This window comes from Elephantulus edwardii, unplaced genomic scaffold, assembly GCF_000299155.1.
Source record: "Elephantulus edwardii isolate Elephantulus edwardi_28Jun2011 unplaced genomic scaffold, EleEdw1.0 scaffold00269, whole genome shotgun sequence".
In the NCBI taxonomy this organism is placed as follows: Eukaryota; Metazoa; Chordata; class Mammalia; order Macroscelidea; family Macroscelididae; genus Elephantulus; species Elephantulus edwardii.
In genome coordinates this window covers 1,776,269-1,794,042 of record NW_006400019.1, presented here as the reverse complement: position 1 = coordinate 1,794,042, position 17,774 = coordinate 1,776,269, and the positions used below count along the sequence as shown (strand labels likewise).

The 17,774-nt window shown below is 57.7% G+C and overlaps 1 protein-coding gene across 1 annotated transcript; it reads left to right on the top strand.

Moving 5' to 3' along the window:
• The first annotated feature begins 3,709 nt into the window (after positions 1–3,709).
• DUSP9 (dual specificity phosphatase 9) lies at positions 3,710–5,555 on the top strand. Its single transcript, XM_006899986.1, has 3 exons — positions 3,710–4,097; positions 4,588–5,043; positions 5,242–5,555. Exons 1-3 carry the CDS (start codon positions 3,710–3,712, stop codon positions 5,553–5,555), a joined length of 1,158 nt encoding a protein of 385 aa, XP_006900048.1.
• The last annotated feature ends 12,219 nt before the right edge of the window (positions 5,556–17,774 follow it).

The following is a 17,774-nucleotide window of genomic DNA, read 5'->3' as shown; positions in this document are numbered from 1 at the left end:
GGCACATCACAGCTGTAGGCTCAGTGGCAACCCTGCCGGGCGCCTCAGACTCTCAGGCTCAGACGCTAGCAGCTCGGCCACGGGGTGCCTCCCCAGGCTGCCCCAGCCTTCCCAGCATCTCGCTTGGCCTCACCTAAAAGCTAAAGAAGATATTTGGGGGCCCAGGTAGGTGCTGCAATGGCCAGGAGAGGGCCGCCAGGAAGGCCACAAGAAGCAGGCGCCCGGCTGGTTCCCACAGGGCCGACTCCGCCTGTGGTCGGCAGCCTCGCGAGGGCCAGGGTGTGCGTGCTGTGCGCGTGCCTGCCTGGCTGCGCTGTGTGTGGCCGCGCTGGGGTGCACGTGCGCTTGTGCGTGTCTGGGGGCGCAGGAGGGGAAGACAAGGCAAGAGGAAACGCAGGTGGCACCCTCTTGGTCTCCCTCGTGCAACAACTGGTTTCATTCATTCATGCCTTCCTCGTCAGCGCGCATTTCTTCCATAGTCCGGCCGTGTGCTGCCCTGTCGGGCCTGGGGGTCTGGCGCACACGGCCGGTCGCCTTGGAGGAGCTCCCAGGCCCGCGGGAGACAGAAAATGGATATAGTGGCCGAGCGACTGAGTTTGGCAGCGGTGATGTCGCTGGGGGTGTGCTCCTGGCCACGTGACCAGCCGCGCCAGCCGAAATCCTGCCACTGGGCCTGGTGGGAACCGTGCATTTCATTTGGAGGTGGGGGCGCAGCTCTCCTCTTTCGAGACTCCCGGGCCAGAGGGCGCAGAAAGCACGCACAGAACCTGCAAGCTGAGGCGCCCCTACAGCCTCCAGGGGGCGCTGGCCAGTCGGGCCAAGGTCGAGGCTCCTGGAGGGTCGGTCTCCCCTTGCTGGGACGCCAGAGACCAAGAGGGTGTGCGTAGCGAACACAGCGTCCACCCTGCAGTAAGCGGCGAGCGCTCGGCCTGCAGCCTGGCCCCGCCTGCGCGAGGCCTGGCGAGGCTGGGGCGCCGAGCCCCCTCCCCCGCCCGAGCCCCCAGGATCGGGCTCCGGGCGGGGCCGTAACGTGAGCAGAAGCTGCAGGGGCCCCTAGTGGGGTAGGGCCCGGCAGAGTGGGGGGTGGGGGGTGCCGCTCCCACCCTGCAGTGCGGAGGTGGCAACAGGTTCCCGTTTGTCCTCTGCGGACGTGGCCACAGAACATTCACCCAGAGACTGAAGCCTTCCCCGAACACTCCCTGGGGCTCCCCAGGGCCGTCAAGCTACAAGTAGGCAGTGGCTCAGGAGTGGAAGGACTCGCTGGCGGAGGTCTGGATCAAGGGCTATGGCTGCAACGGAGCCCTTGGGAGCTGCAGGCACGCTGGCCCCCAGGGGATTCTTTGTCCTTAAATGCACCCGTCCTTCGCTATTGACACCCTTCCACCCCCAGAGAGCACCCTGGCTACCGCTGGAATTCCTAGCTCACTCTCTCCTGCCCCACTCTACCCCCAAGGCTGAGCCAGTCAAGCACATACATCGCTGGTCGCTCGCTGACCACAGCGCTTTGGTGCTTCAAATCCTGAGGCAGTGAATCTCATGGGGGTCCCTAGGTGGGGTTCCCATGGCCGGAAGCTTGCTGATAAAGAGGTACTGGAGAGCGCCTAGGAGGAAGCCAATTGCCCTTGAGGCAGGAAGACTGGGGGGGGGGGTGTGTCCCAAAGAACCAGGCCCAGAGTACGGGAAAGGGGGCCGACCGTGAAGGCCACGAGTTCCTCAGCATGCCCGGGGCCCCAGCTTTCTGGAACCCTGTCTTCCAGCCAGCATTTTCCCATCTCACTCTGGCGCTCAGGAGGAGCTCCCGTGGTGGCAGTGGCTCACCTATCCCTTTTCCTGCTAGTGTTGGCCTGTTTTCTTCAGATGGATTCCTAGAAGTGGTTAAAGGGCTTGGATTTAAACAACTGAAAAACAATTGTTTGATACATTTTGCCAAAATCATTTTCAAAAGGGCTTCACCTCCACCGCGGTAGATGCAGCCACCAAGTTCCCAGTGACTTTTCGGATGTGATGTGTTGTTCATGCTGCCTTGACTTTGCTTCCTTTCCATGCCCGAGGCATGACATTTCCCCCGATTCTCCAGAGCCCATCACGTCTCCTCCCTTTCGGCGAGCCTGCATATTCTCATTTTTTCTGTTGATTTTGTCAGCCTTGTCTTACAGCAGCACATTTCCCTGCAGCATGTGATTTGCTTTGATGGCTTTTAAGGAACAGAGCTGGATACCAAGAGCACCCCTAAAGTCCTTTGCCGTCACCTTGTTCTCTCATGATCTCAGGCGCACCCTCCCTGTTTACTGCTGACCTGTTCTGGGAGAATGTGAGCACCATGTGAGCAGGGACTGTGGGTCCTGCTTGGCTTAGCACCCTGGGTCTATGGAAAGGAGACCCTTGGTCTTGGCTGAAAGAATAGCTGAGTTCTGGTGGCAGCGCCTAAGGCCATTGGGGCAGAGAAGAGGGTGCAGGCCTGAGAGGTGTTCAGATGCGATTAGATAGGGAGGGAGGGTCAGGGGAGGAGGCCACAGGAAGACCCTGAATGACTGGGGGTGCAGAGGCTGCCTGAGAAGGCGGACAGAGCTGCAGTGTCATAGTTGGGGCAGAGCTCCTGGGTGTCTCTGACCAAGGTTGTCCTGCCGGAGCCCTGGGCGCTGCCTTCTGCCTCCCTCCCATGGCATCATGACATCCCACAGTGCCCTAAGGTGGTGGCTATGGGGAGACCATGGAGCAAGGGGGCATGATGATCCAGGGTCATAGAGTTGGGTTGGTAGGAAGCAATCTCTGGGGCAAAGGTCCCCACCCTCGCCCCTCCCCCTGCCTCCTGGCTGAGTGGCGCCACCAGACAGCCTGAGGTTGACCATTCCTTCCTGGGCCACCTACTGCCCTTGGCCTCTGCCCCTTCCTGTCCCGCCTCAGTGGACGCCTCGGCTCAGCACTCCCCGCAAAGGGCCCACCCAGTTGCTCTGGCTGGAACCTGTTGGCTAACTGGCCACCCTGAGCCCTCCCCGGCCCGCCCCCGGCCCGCCCCTTTGCGCGGCAGCTTCTCCTGCAAAAGGAGCAGCCTCCGGAGTGGAAGCTGAGTCCGCGGCCAGCAAGTGACCGAGGACAGACGGCTCGGGACTTGAGACTTGCCTTCCACGTGCACACCCCACTATGGCCAGGACGACCGCCAGTGGCCGCGCACCGTCGCCGGATCTCAATAGGTCTGTCTCCTGCCTTGTCCTCCCCTCTCCCACAGGGAACCAGGACAGCTTGGCTCCAGGGGGATCCTGAGGCCTTGACCTGGGCACCACCGCTGTGCTTGGACCTGCTTGTGTACGGAGCAACGGGAACCTTCTAGTCCCAGCCTAGAACCCGCAAACAGAAAAGTTCAAAGTTGCAGAGTGATCTCAGGCAGGCCAAGTGAGAGATGAAGAGGGTGGCAGTCTTGGGGCATCTTCAGAGGGACTGGGAGAGACCCAAAGCCGTCGAAGGGTCACTAAATGGAGCAGAAAGCAGCGTAGTGCACCGGGCGGGGTTTTTTTTGGGGGGGGGTTACGCTCCTGCATGTGGCAGGAGAAGCGGAACCAGCGGGGTGTGTGTGTGTGGGGGGGGTGTCCCTGGAGGCCCGGAGACCCGCCGTAGGAAGCAGATAGGGCTGCAGGGCCCAGCTGCCCGTCCAAGCTCATCCTCGCTTTCTCTCTACAGCACCCTTGGCCAAGCGAGCGGGGAGTCTGTCCCCATGGAGGACCTGGGCCGATCGTGCCTGTGGCTGAGCCAGGAACTGGAGGCCCTGAAGCCTCTGCTGCTGCTTCTGGATTGCCGCACTCGGGAGCTGTACGAGTCCGCACACATCACTGGGGCGCTGAATGTGGCCCTGCCCGCGCTCCTGATGCGCCGCGTGCGCAAGGGAAGCCTGTCGGTGCGCTCGCTGCTGCCCGGGCCTCCGTTCCAGACACTGCCGCCCGCCCAGGTGATCCTGTATGGTCAGGGCAGGAAGCAGCGACGGGATGGGCAGACCGAGGCCGAGTGGGAGGCCGAGGCTGCCAAGGAGCGGGAAGCGGAGTCAGTGGTGAGCACTCTGCTGCAGAAGCTTCGGGAGGAAGGCTGTATGGCCTACTACCTGCAAGGTAGGTGTGCGGGCCACCTAGGGGTCCAAGGCCCTTGCTGCCCAGGGCGTCACCAGTAATTCGACCTTGGACTACGAGGAGGTGACACCTCCTCTTCTATCCCCTTTGCTCTTTGGAGCCCCAATTTCTGAGTCTGGAAAATGGGGAGACCTGTACTGAGGTGACCTTGCTCACTGAATTCCCAAGAAGGAAGTGCTGGGGGGGGGATCCTGGTGGCGATCACCCTGCCTCCCAGGTTAGCAGGGACTTGCTCCACACCCGGAGCCCCAGGCAGGGACAAGGCTCCGAGAGCCTGCAGAACCAGCTTCCCCACCTCCCGCAGCTGGTAGCCACAGAGGGTCACAGGACAGCATCGCTGCTGCATTCTGAACGTAAGCCACTTGGGGGCACCAGTGAGCGTCGAACTGCAGGCTTTCTTGTCTTCGGACCTCTGGGGTCAGCCTGTCCGCAGACAAGAGAGCAAGTCCCTCTTTCTCCCCTTCCCCCACAGGTGGCTTCAGTCAGTTCCAGACCATGTACCCTCACCTGTGTGAAGCCAGAATGCAGAATGAGGGCGGTGCCCAGGCAGCACAGGCGTCTCCTCCTGCGCCTGTGGTGGGGCTGGGCACCCTGTTCTTGAGCTCTGAGACTCCCAACACCAACTCGGAGCAGGAGCGCCAACCAGCGAACGACTGCCAGCAGTCGAGGGGCACCACACCTCCACCCAGGGGCCTTTTGCCGCCCTTTCCTGTCCAGATTGTGCCCAACCTGTACTTGGGCACTGCCCAGGATTCCGCCAACCTGGAGAATTTGGCCACCCTGGGCATCCGTTACATTCTCAATGTCACCCCCAACCACCCCAACCTCTTCGAGAAGAACGGAGTGTTCCACTACAAGCAGATCCCCATCTCGGACCACTGGAGCCAGAACTTGTCTCAGTTCTTCCCAGAGGCCATCACATTCATCGGTGAGTCAGCAGACAGTCCCCTCCATTCTCGGCCCACACCACAAGAACTCCTTCCCACCTACAAGGTATTCCAAGTGGACACCTCACTGCCCCTCCCAGAAAGCAAGACAGAAGTGGCTAGGTGGTGGGCAGTGGGGGCCCTCCTAGAGGCCTGGCCTGTCAGCGCCTCACGTGGTTGTCCTTCCCTGCCCCCCTTAGAGGAAGGCTTGGCCCGCAACTGTGGCGTGCTCGTCCACTGCCTGGCCGGTGTCAGCCGCTCCGTCACTGTCATCGTGGCCTACCTCATGCAGAAGCAGCACCTCTGTCTCAATGATGCCTATGACCTCGTCAAGACAAAGAAGGCCAACATCTCCCCCAACTTCAACTTTATGGGGCAGCTGCTGGACTTCGAGCGGAGACTTAGGAAGGAGAGGAGTCTCTCAAGAGCAGGCGACAGTGGAGGACAGGAGTCCACCCCCTCCGATAACGCACCCTCCTTCTTCACTAGCCCCCCCCAGCAGCCATGTCTTTGATCCAAACCGCCCCTAAGGGCCCTCATGCCCCACACCCTCTGCCTCCCAATGGGTGCTCCCGACCACCTCATGTGGCGGGGGAGGGGGTAGGTAGGCTGGAGGGGGGTCAACTCTGAGTAGGGGTTTGGGGGGACACAATACCTCACATGGCTAGGGGAGCTGGAGACTGGGGCCCACCCGCTTGAGACATCAGCGGGCTTTCTATTAAACCTGCTGTTGCTTCCAAGCACTTGGGGCCAGAACCTGCCTCTTCTACGACTGTTACTTTTTTCTTTAGGGGTGGGGGTGGGGTCCCCTGGCTTTGCTGCTGTCCTGTCTGGGAAGGTGTGGCCTCTGAGGAGAAAGTCTCGCCTGGGTGGGGGTGTGGGGCACTTTGAAATGATACACTGGAGGAGAAGGACACACCCCACACGGGGCCATGCACATGTCACAGCGCTTTAAACCCAGGGGAAGTGCGTCTTCATTGTCTTTATAATCCATCTCATAATCACCATTAATTGTTCCCCTTGAATAAACTTTAAGATACCTCAAGATGCTTCCTGAGGTCATTGTGGGCTTTGGGGCAGGTGGTGAGGGGGGTGAGCGGGCAAGACCCTGCTGGGAACGGAGCCTTGAAGGAACTGCCAAGGACCCAGGACATCAAAGGCCCGGGCCCTAGAGCCAGCCACCCCTCCCCCCAGGCTCCACCCCCACCTCTTCCTCCAGCTCACAGCCATTCCCAGCCCCCCAACCAGTTCCTCCTGGTCACTGTTCTCAGTTCGAGGAAGCAGACGCACAAGCCTAGCGCCTGAGGGGCTGGCTCTCCATGGGGGTGTGTGTGTGTGTGTGTGTGTAGGACCCAGTGGGTCCCACGGCTTATGCTCAGGGCCGAGCCAGGAAGGTGGCCGGAGACGAGGCACCCACAGTGGCCTGGAATGTGACCAGCGAGGACCAGGCTGGAGGCCCCCTGAGGTGACAGGTGGAGGGCAGCTTCCTCCCTGGCCTCCAGGCCTCTGCTGGGTGTGGCCTCTGCCTTGCTGGAAGAAAGCCTGAGGGGAGGAAGCGCGAGGTGTCAGGAAGGACAGGGGCGTGACTGGTGGAGGATGGGCGCACCGGGTCTTGGAAACTCACTTTGCATGGATGCCCTCTGAAGCCCAGCTGGTAGTCTTTGACCCAGGAACTAAGGGGCTGGAGTGCGGCTTGGCCTGAAGCTTCTCACATTTTACTTGAGTTGTCGCTACTGCTTAGGGCCCTTCCTCCCAGGACGTTCCCTAAGGCCACACCCAGTAATCTAATGAGGCTAGAGAACAAAGCAGAGCTTGAGCAGGTGGGACCTGCCGCAGGCAGGCCGAGTCCTTGTTGCTGAGGTCTTTCACCCCTCAAAACCTACACCAAACACCCTATGTCACTGGCAAAGGCCGTGTAGGAGAGTTCTCCAGGGCCATCACCTCCTCCCGAGGAGCAGCTCGAGGTGGACTCGAACCCCTGACCTTTCCGTTAGCAGCCATCAAGGTTCCTTCCTGCAATAAACCCGAACTGTTGACCTCAGTGCTTAATCCACCACATCACCAGGCCACCTTTCCTCACCCCTAGAATCTGTGCACATGTCATCTCACTTGCAGCCAAAAGTCAGAGGGACACTGGCAGAAGACAGAGCCCCCAGAAGATAACCAAGGAGAGGGTGTAAACCACTACATTTCTGGTGGTCACATCCAAATTGATAGGAAGGAGAGCGAGGATATGTGGTTGTCTTGACTTTGGATGAGAGAAGCTGTTATGGGGACTGTCTAGGTCCAGAGTAAAGACCTAGACAGTACAGAGCTGACAGGCCGAAAGCTGAGACAGCGAGGTTCAGTGAAGACTGCAGCCTCCCTCCAAAACCCTAGAGGGCAGTCCTGCTCTGTCCTCCAGGTGGCTGGGATGAGAATTGATCCAACCACAGCAGCAGAACCTCACTCTTGGAAGGCCACGGGGGAGAGCAGTCTGAGTGGGAGGAAGAGTTTAGACACAAAGAAATTAACAGCATGTAAAACCATACCGTTGGTTTGGCTTGTTTGGTTTTTTTTTAAATTGAAACTAAGATCATCTGGAGTTAAGCATTGGCCCAGAATGTCTGGCAGATGCAAACCCAGATCATCTGTGTAGAACTATGCTTTAAACAAAGGCCTCAGAAAATACCTATAGAACATTCTCAAGGGCATATATACAAAAGTTGAGATACATGGAATGTACAAGCGTACAGGTCCCCATGAGACTGAAGAAATAAAGAAGTACAGTATTAACCTACAAGATGGCAGACTTTGAAATTATCCAACCTAGAGTAGAAAAAGAGGTACATTAGAAAGAAAGAAAAGGAAGTATTAAAGTATAACAAAAGAACAAGAGCTTACAAAATGACCTGGCACTCTGAAAAGAAACTTTGTTTATAACTTAAAAATATAGTTGTTGTTGTTGTTAATTGCCAGTGGAGTCATAGGTGACTCATAGCAACCCTATGAACAAAAAGTCCTCAACACTTGCGTGGCTTTCATCCTCTCTCCAGGTCCACAGGGTCTCCAGAGTCAAGCTATTTCGGAAGTGGATGCCACTCCTGCTTCCAAGCTTGTTTTAACCGGGAAGTTCCACCAATTGTTTCCTATGCATCTGGAAGTTGGACAATGAATAAGGAAAGTTGAAGAATATATGTACTTGAGCTGTGGTGTTGGAGAAAAGTCCTGACTAGCCCATGGACCTGTCTTGGAGGAAGGGCAACTGGGGAACTCCTGAGAGACAAGGATGGTGAAGCTTTGTCTATGGACTTTGAGGAGTAGCCAGCCTTTCCTTAGAAAAGTAGGTGGAGGGTCAAAGAGAGAGAGGCAGAATCTCAACGAGATGAAGCAACCTGGTGACTGCAGCAATGGGCTCAAGCATATCAGAAATGGTGAGGACGCAGGACGCTTGACAGGACCGAACAACAACCTAGTCATAAGTGCAAAGACTCCAGCTCATTATCACTCCATGTGTCAGAGTATAATCGTGCTCCCAGGGGTTGACTGCGAGGCCTGTCTTCCAAGATGCTTTTGGTTGGCAGCTGAGCATGTTCACCATTTGCCTCCGGAACTCCCTTATCCACCTCAAGATCATCATATCCAAAGCCAATGTCATCATGGGACCCCCTCCAAACCCACTAGCGCTTCAGATGACCGCTCAGTGAAAGACATCATGGTCCACCCTTCACTTAGTGGGCCCTCACGCGACTGCCTTTGGAAGCCCTGCCATCCCGGCGTGCTTCAGGACCGTGTGGCTGCCCTGGTACGGCTCAGAACTGGGGAGATCGTTTTCCCGCATGATGTCTGGAGGCACTCCTCTCAATCCCAGGTCTGTCTCCAACACGCGGGACAGCCAGCGCATCACCCTCAACTTCACGCCGGACTTGCACTGCGCCCCCTTGTGCCTAGAATAGCGGCTCAGCTAGCAGCAAGCCAAGATGCCTTAGGATCTCTTGTCCCTTCAGCAGTTGCTGGTATTCTGGCCACAACTCCCTGGCCTTCCCCTCCTTGGCTAAGCTTGATGCCCTTCTTCTCCCTGCAGCACACCCCACTGCCCAGTCACCCCAAAGCCTTCCTCTCTCAAACAGCCTACATCTGGTGACAAAGGAAGGGGTTGTTGTTGTTGTTGTTGTTGTTATGTGCCATCAAGGCGCCTGCGACTCATACAACCCTGTGTACAACAGCCCTAAACCCTACTCTGTCCTGTGCCAATCTCATTGCCTCTGATAACACCCATCCCGACTACCCCAGTCACTGAATCAGTCCACCTCATAGAGGGTCCACGTGCTCACATCTGCCCTGTATCACTTCCGCTGCTGCGCAGCCAGAGCCTTCGGAGCTTCAGATCCCAAAACCCGAGCACAGCTCAGGGGAGTCAGGCTCCGGCGCGCCCTCTCCTGACAGGCTCCCTTACAACTCCCTGGCTCTGGGACCGCAGCCTTGCACTCTCAGCAGAGAACGTGAGGCGGGAGGAGAGACAGCAGCTGCCCCGCCCCGCTAGAGGCACAGGCATCCCCACAGGCACATTCCCAGGCAGGCGCACTGCAACCCACACCCCGAGACCCGTGGCACAGACTCCCACTCCTGGGGCTTTGGGTAGGATGGAGGGTTTTGCTGAAGCAGCTGAGGTTGGGGTGACACTAGGGTTGAAGCTGTGTGGTCGTGTCACAGAGACAGATGGTGTAGAGGAAACATGTCCCCTCTGCCCCTTCCCAGGTCACCACTGGCCCGTTGCTCTGTCAGTCTTTATTGGTTTGGGGCACACTTGGGGGGTAGGGACCCCAATACAAGCAGAACCACACACAGGCAGCAAAGCACAGAAAAGTCCAGCAGACCAGCCCAGAGGGGAGGGGAACTCCACTGCACCCTGTGGCTCTCAACGCCAACGCTCCACGCGCCCCTGGCCAAGTGATCCAAGAAGGCTGTCCCTGATGGAAGCAGGGAACTGGGTGGATGGAGAAGCAAAGGGGTACAGTCAGGCACCATGCCGCTGCAATGTCCCCTCTCCCCAGAGTGGTAGCCCCAGACCAGTGCCACCCTTGGAGTTGGCACTGTGAGGCTCCCTGCTGGCTGTCCCCAGCCTCCACCGCCCCTTCCAGATCAGTGGCAGGTGCCCACATGCATGCACTGGTCTGGTCGTCACCACTTGGAGGACTGTGAAGTGAGGAGGCTGGAGTGGGTGTGACAGGTCATGACCTGCGCTGAGGCCTCCTCGCCCCCGGGGCTGTGCCCCATCTTGCGAATGTGGCGCAGGAACGAGGTAGTATTGAATGCTCGCTGTGGGGAGAGAGAATGAACAGGCCCCCCGATGCATGATGTCCAGGCTGAGCGGGTGGCCCACCAGGTACCTGACGTCCTCCTCCGTGTAGGAGACCCATTCCCCGATGTGGTCAAACATCTCACGCCCCACCACCTTGAGGGGAACCAGCAGGCTCAGACCCTAACGCCTCCCTCCAAGCACCAGGCTGCTGCCAGCTCCAGGACCAAGTAGAGATGGGACATTGGGACGGGCTCTTATGGACGTCCTGCAGGGCCACGATGTTGGGGTGGCTGACCCTGCAAGGCAAGAAGCAGCCTTGTGTGTGCCACTCCCCCCAAGTCTCAGTCTTAGGAACTCCAGACCTAGCCCTCAGCCTGGCCTGGGCTGCAGATGGCCTGTGGGGAGCACACCTCTGGAGGATCATGATCCCCCTCTCCACCAGCACCTCTTTGGCTCGGAGTGCCTTCTTGGGGATGCACTGGAAGACAGCGAGGCGCTGGGCCAGCACCACTCCGAGAATGGCCCCTTGGCAGGGCAGGAGGGGAGACAGGGAGGCGGAGAGGGGAATGCACGGAAGGTGAAGGAACCCCCTAACGCACACCCACTCGCATGTGCACCTGCACACACAGCTCCCCTTAGGAGGGTGCTCCCCGAACCTGGCACCCCACAATCATCGCAGCCCAGGCTCTCTTTCCTTTCCGCCTCTCACCTCCCTCCGTGATGGCCTGGCCGCTTTCTAGAAGACTCCCTGTCCCGAGACCTCAGCCCCACCCCTATGTATCCATCCCAGCCTCAGCACCTGTCCCCCCTCCTGCTCCCAGGCAGCCAGCCTCGTCTCAGTGCATGGGCCCCACTCAGCTGCTGGTGGCCCATCGAGGTGGGAAGGGCATCCCAGGGGGCGGTGAGAGGTGATGCAGGCTGCACCACCACAGCACCCCTTCCTGGCTTCCTCAGAGCTGCTCCAGGCTGGCCTCAGGGCCTTTGCACAGAGCTGTCGTCCTCCATCCCCAAATCTCCACCTACATGCTGCCCTGGTTCATTGTCCCTACCTTCAGGTCTCAGGCATGTCATCCTGGTCTGAGCCGCCATCATGCTCGCCCAGCAGCCGGATGGATCCTGTTAATCATACAAACAAGCCTGCAATCACTTGGTCCAAGGCGCTCTACCTCTGTCCTTGGTACCAATGTCTCTGCTCTCGGCTCCAAAGTCACTGCTTCCAGCAAGGCGTCCTCTGCATGACCCACCTCCCCAGGCCCCAGCTCTACCTTTGCCTTCCTCATCGAACTCTCCATCCCTGGGCAGGACTCCCTGAGGAAGTAAGAGCTGGAAGAGGAAGCCCAGCCCAGCCGGTCCAGTGTGGCCTGGTTCCTCTTTGGGGTGAGCCTGGCCCCCAAGTGGCAAGGGAATGGGTGTCCTGGCTACTGGCCATGAGTTCACGTCCATGAAGGCCAGTGCTGGAGGGGCCCTGCCGAGTCACAGGGCCCGGATCGCCAGCTCCCTGGCACGACAACCGGCTAACACAACCTCGGAGACCTGAATCAAAGTCAACTTGATGGCAGTGCCGGTTCGCATCCATTAGGTGACGTAGATGGAGGAAAGGGGCGTCACAGATTTTTGTTTGTTTTCAGTAACTGTGACACACCAGAAACAACCCTCTTCATAACTGTTCAAACAATTGTGGAAATACTGGAGGTGTCAACACCGAAATGCAGGTGGGTGTGCGCACGCCTGGGGGGGGGGTGTGTGGAGAAAGTGAATAAATAGCTCTGCCCTTTCAGGGGACAGTTTGCACACGAAGTCGCCTGAAATGGATCAGCAGCCTCCATGTGAAATGCACACCTATTTAACTCCTCGAATGCACCATCGGTGGAGAAGAGACACCCGCAGAGCGGAAAATGCCCTGGAGTTAGTTCCACTTACAGAGAGACTCCGGCGGGTTTGCGGTGCGGCCGCTCCCAAGGGGAGGAGGTTGATGGAGCCATCCGCTTCGCGCACGCGCACAGCCCTGCGAACGGCTCTGTCTTCCCGCGGCTTCCGACCCAGAGGGGTCCTCCGTTTGGTCTCCGAGGTTGTCAGTCTTCACAGGAAGAGACTGTTCATCTCGCCCCCTCTCCGCGGCACAACCCTCGGGTCCAAGACCACCAGCGCTCCGACAGACACCGTCCACACGTGCGGGGCTGGGAGGAGCCCCACGTGCCGGGGAGGGTGCTCAGCCCCACGGAGGAGGCGTCGTTCTGATGCAGCCACGGTGCTGCTCCCAGCCATTCACCCCAATGAGGGGAGAATGAAGCCCGCACACGAACGTTCACAGCCACTTCGTTCCTAGTCGCCAGGTTCTGGAAGCGTGTAGGACGCCCTCCAACAGTCGCTGGTGAAGGAACTGCGGCACACTTGTCCAACGGGACCAGGTTCCTTCATTTCTTTGTTTCCTTGTTGTGCACCCTCGAATCAGACCTCACTGACACAGGAGGAGATTTCCCCTCCTTCTCCTGCGGGGGGCATCTCGTGGATTCGAACCACGTGCCTTCAGGATTGCAGCGCAGCTTCTTGCCACTAGGCCACCAGGGCTCCCTAAGGGAGCAACTGAAGGGGAAATTACAGACCACACGAGGAAGTGCATGGATCTTGGAGATACTGGGAGCTCTGGTGGCCTAGTGGGTGAGAAGTTGTGCTGCCCACCCAAAGGCAGACAGGTCGAATCCACCAGCTGCTCCACAGGAGAAAGAAAGGCAATCACCTCCCAAGCGGTTTATATATAGCCTCTGGAAACCTGCTGGCCGCGACTCAATGGTCCACAACAGTGATTGAAAGAGGTGGCACACTGTAAATCCCAGGGACATGCACGTTCTGGCAAGGGTAAAACTACAGAGATGGTGGTCAACAGCTAAGCGACTGTCAGAGGTCGGGCTGGGGGAGTGACTTGAGTAATCACATGACGGTGGCAGAGGCCACCATAACTCAGTCAAAGCCCACAGAATGTTGTGGCAGAGAGTGAACTTTTTTGCACATGCAAATTTAAAAATAGCTATTTAGGGGGTTTTGGCATCCCAGGATGGAAGGCAGATGGTGTCAAGAGACTCTGTCTGTGTTACAGATACAGAAAACCACCTCACTTAACGGGAGAGGCTAAGGTATCCACCCCTCCCATCCAGAAACTCCAGACAGAGACGACACACCACCGCCACCAAGTGGCGCTGAAGGCGATGAAGGACAAGCAAGGGGAGGAGGTAAGAACGCTCTCTGGTCCTGCGTTAGTCGGAGATGTGGGGACACAGGGCACAGACGTGTGTACGCGGGAATCGTTAACAGTTCAGGTAGATGCATAGGTTAGTATACTCATTGAGACTTCAGTGGCTGAGAGCCCCAAGCACCCCAATCTTTGTTTCCAACATCATTCATCCAGAAACAACTCCTAGGAAACGTGGCTGATTCTAGGACCAGGCTCGAAAGATACAAGGTGATCCTGGAGCTTCGTGGTGGTGTTGTTGTTATGTGCGAGTCACTTGTGATTCATAGCGACCCTATGTACAACAGCCCTAAACTCTGCTCTGTCCTGTGCCAATCGCACTGTCTCCGATACACCCATCCCAATTACCCCAGTCACTGAATCAATCCACCTCATAGGGGGCCTTCCCCTTCTGCGCTGTCCCTCCACCCTACCAAGCATGATGTCCCTCTCCAAGGACCTGTCCCTCCTTCCAACATGTCCAAAGTATGTCAGACGGAGCCTTAAAATCCTTGCCTCCAAGGAGCAGCCCGGTTTGACCCTTCCCAGGATGAATCTGTTTGTTTGCCTAGCAGTCCATGGTACCCTCAATACTCTTCTCCAGCACCACAGCTCAAAGGCGTCAATTCTCCTTCCATCCTCCTCAGTCATTGTCCAACTTTCTGATACATAACAAGGGATAGCAAAGACCATGGCCTGTATGAGACGCACCTTAGTCTCCAGAGAGACACCATTGCTCTTCAGTACTTTGGAGCGGTCCCTAACAGCAGACTTTCCCATGGCAATACGTCTTCTAATTTCCTGGCTGCTTGGTGCCGAGAGTGTTGACTGTGGAGCCAAGCAAACTGAAGCTGTGAACAATCTCAATCTCTTCACCATCAATCCTGATGCTGCCAATTGGCCCAGTGGTGAGAATCTGTCTTCTTGACATTGAGCCTCAATCCATATTGGATGGAGGCTGCAGTCCTTGACCCTCTGCAGCAAGCGCTTCAGGTCCTCCTCAGTTTCAGCAAGCAGGGTTGTGCCACCTGCATAACTCAGATTGTTGATAGATCTTCCACCATAACGCAGATTGTTGATAGATCTTCCACCAATCCTGATGCCGCATTTCTCCTCATAGAGCCGAGCCTCCCGGATAATCTGTTCTGCATACGGGTTGAAAAGGTATGGAGACAGGACACATACCTGGTGTACGCCCTTCCCAATTTTGAACCCTGCAGTGTTCCCTTGCTCTGTTCTGACGACTGCCTCCTGGTCCAAGTATAGATTTCGCATTAGCACGATCAAGTGTTCTGGGATTCCCATTCTTCTCCGAGTCAGCCACAGTTTGTTACGATCCACACAGTCAAACGCCTTTGCATAGTCAATGAAACACAGATAGACATTCCTCTGGTATTCTCTGCTTTCAGCTGAGATCCATCTAACATCAGCTATAATATCCCTAGTACCACGACCCCTTCTAAACCCAGCCTGGACTTCTGGTTCGAGAGTGGAAAAAGGAAATGACCACACATACACGTGCATAGCGCGCACGTACACCGATGAGGGGGTGTCACAGAGATGGAACAATTTGGGCAAGAAAATAAAGTGGCACTGAACTTGAACTCAAAGTAGAAGGAAACAACCCTGAGACCTGGCTGAGGTAAAGGACGGACTGAATGAATCAGCACGTGTGGGAGAGACATTTCCCCCGAATTTCCCGGATCATGTGTGATGCAAGAGGGGATGGGATCATTCAGGTGTCACCTGTGCGATTCTTGAAAGGGCCTTCCTAAACCCTCTAAACCTAGAAAAGGTCATCTTGCATCAGGTCATTAAACTCAGAGTGCAGGCTGAGAACCGGCTAGAGCCCAGAGGAGCCCAAGATGCCACAACGACTTAGGACTCTGTCCTGTGGGTTCCTGAAAGCGGCTTTTGTTCCTTTGTGATCAAATGTGCCTCAGGGCCCTAGCGCACGTGGACCCTGGGAAGCGCTGTCCAGCCTGTCTACAACTATTCAATCATGAACGTTTATTCAAAACATGAAAGTGTTTCTTTTAGGGCTCTGTGTGTTTGCGTGCAGACGTGGCCAGGAGGAGGCCTTTCCCCTCCTGCACTATTCCCAGGTCTCAGCCTCTCGGGGGTTGCGCCTCCCAGACCCTGAAGGCACCTGCCTCGCTGCCCTGGCTGGCGGCTTTTGTCCGCTGGTTGGACCCCTCTCCAGCGCCGGACAGCCTGCCTTTATTCCGTGGTCGGAGGGGTGTGCCAAGTGACCACGAGCGTCGGTCAAAATGGCGAGCAGGAAGTCAGGGACAGTTCCTCCTATAGGGGGTTTTAGGGAGGACTAAGGAAGATGGTATATTATCTGGAGTGAGGGGCCCTGTTCATGAACTTGGGTGTGGGCTTTTGTGATCAGGGCCGGAGCCTCATCAGGATCCAGGTCTCTGGTTTCTTCGAAGAGTGATCTTCCTCCAAACACAAGTCCAGGTTAATTTCCTAACAGGCAGCCTTACTCCGTCACCTTCATTATTCAGTGACCCTTGTCCTTCAGAAGCGGCTCCGCCTTCAGAGGAAGACCCGCTGGCGCTGGCCGGGTCCCTGGGCTCCTGCTCTGGTCCTTGTCCCTTCCCCGGCTTGAGCGCCTGCCTCAGGCCCTGGAAGTTTGCAGCACAAAGCCTCTCAAGGTGGACCCCAGCTTCCCCTTTGTGCCAGCTAATTCTCATTCAAAAGCGCATTGTGCCCACTTGCTCACCAGCAGACCCCTCCCCTCCCCCTCCACGGCCCAGATCTTCCTAATAACAGATGAAGCCTGAAGCCCAGACGAGCCCAGCTGCCCCTGCTCTCTCCTCTCCAGCAGCGGCTCCCAGCCCTCAGCTGGGCCCTTTGGCGAGCGGAAGAGAAGGCTCTGGAACTAAGCGGGGGCCTCCTTTCCCAGGCCTTGAGCCCCCAGGCACTCAGCACCCAATCTGAGCTACCTCCTCTGATACTGTGGCCAACTCTACGGCACACCACACCTGACAATCGGCTCCAGACCTGTGCCTCCTCAGGTGGGGGGGTGGCGGGGCGGCTAGCAGCGTGGGAGGAAGGGACAGAGAGAGGAGGGACACCAGCAGTCATTCCGGGGTTTCTCCTGGGGACTAGAAGGGGCTTGGGTTCGGCAGTAGAGGGGCCAGTGCCAGCCAGGAGCCAGCGAGGACCAGGATGGGGGTCTGCCAAGAGAGGGATCCCACTGAGCTTTAGGCCGTCAAAGGGGACACAGGGACAGGTGAGGGGGGCTGGGAGGCAGTGGTCTCTGGAGGGGGCAGCTTAGCTGCCACCTCTCCCCTCTGCCATATCCTGTGGCCTCAGAGGCAAGAGCAACCCTTTCAGCCCCCTCCCTCCAGGGTCCCGCAGCTCTTTCCTCCATTCTCCAGGGTGTCCCCTCCTGAGAACTCCCACCCTGGGTGGCCCTGCTGGACTCCACGGCTTGTCTCTTTGGGTCAAAGCAGGGGCTACCCCCTGAGCAGGTGATCCTGCCATCATGAAGCCCCCCCCCCCCCCAAGCACAGCCCTGTGCTCACATCCCTTGGGGCTCCTCCCTAACAGAACAGGCTCAATCTGGTTTGGGCCGGAACTGCTTTGCCTTCTAAAGCTGCCGGTTACTGAAGGCTTAGCTTAACAGGATGAGCCATCTGGGGCCTTAGGGACAGAGACATGAGAGCCCAGGATGGAGGGGGCACAATGCACCTTCTGCGGGGGACGAGGGGCGAACACAACGCTGGCTCTAGCCGGGGAGGCCTGGACGTCCTTGGGGAGTGAAATGCTAAGGCCCAGGCGTTTGGCCTTCTGGCACCAGAGGGCAGTCTTATCCTATTTCTGGCCCCCCTCCCGCCCCGCCGCCGCCCATTACTCCACAAGTCAGGGGCTTCCATCCTCCACTGTCTCCACAGCAGGCAGGAGTCAAGGGGGCAAAGGTCACTGGGCTGCCAGCCCCCTGCGAGCTTTTCCACCTGGTCACCCAGACGGGCTCCCACCTCCTGTCGCTCCAGGACCTGGCCGGACCTCCTCTGCGGCCGAAAGGGATGCACCCCGCGGACCGTGCAGGTCCCCCAGCCCTTCCACCCTCTGGGGCGCAGGATGCGGGGGGCCGCTGTGGCTCCTGAACGGGAGAGATGGGACAGCGAGCGTGGGAAGATGGGGGCGAGCGTGGGAAGATGCAGGCAGCGAGGACGCCTCGAGGGCAGCCCACGGCCGAGCCAGTCTCAGCG

What these genes read in the sequence shown, in the direction of transcription:
- DUSP9 (XM_006899986.1), top strand. Translation starts at nt 3,710, where the DNA reads ATGGAGGACCTGGGCCGATCGTGCCTGTGGCTGAGCCAGGAACTGGAG. An exon ending in TATGGCCTACTACCTGCAAG is followed by an intron (nt 4,098 to 4,587) that starts GTAGGTGTGCGG and finishes CTTCCCCCACAG; the next exon opens with GTGGCTTCAGTCAGTTCCAG. An exon ending in AGAGGCCATCACATTCATCG is followed by an intron (nt 5,044 to 5,241) that starts GTGAGTCAGCAG and finishes TGCCCCCCTTAG; the next exon opens with AGGAAGGCTTGGCCCGCAAC.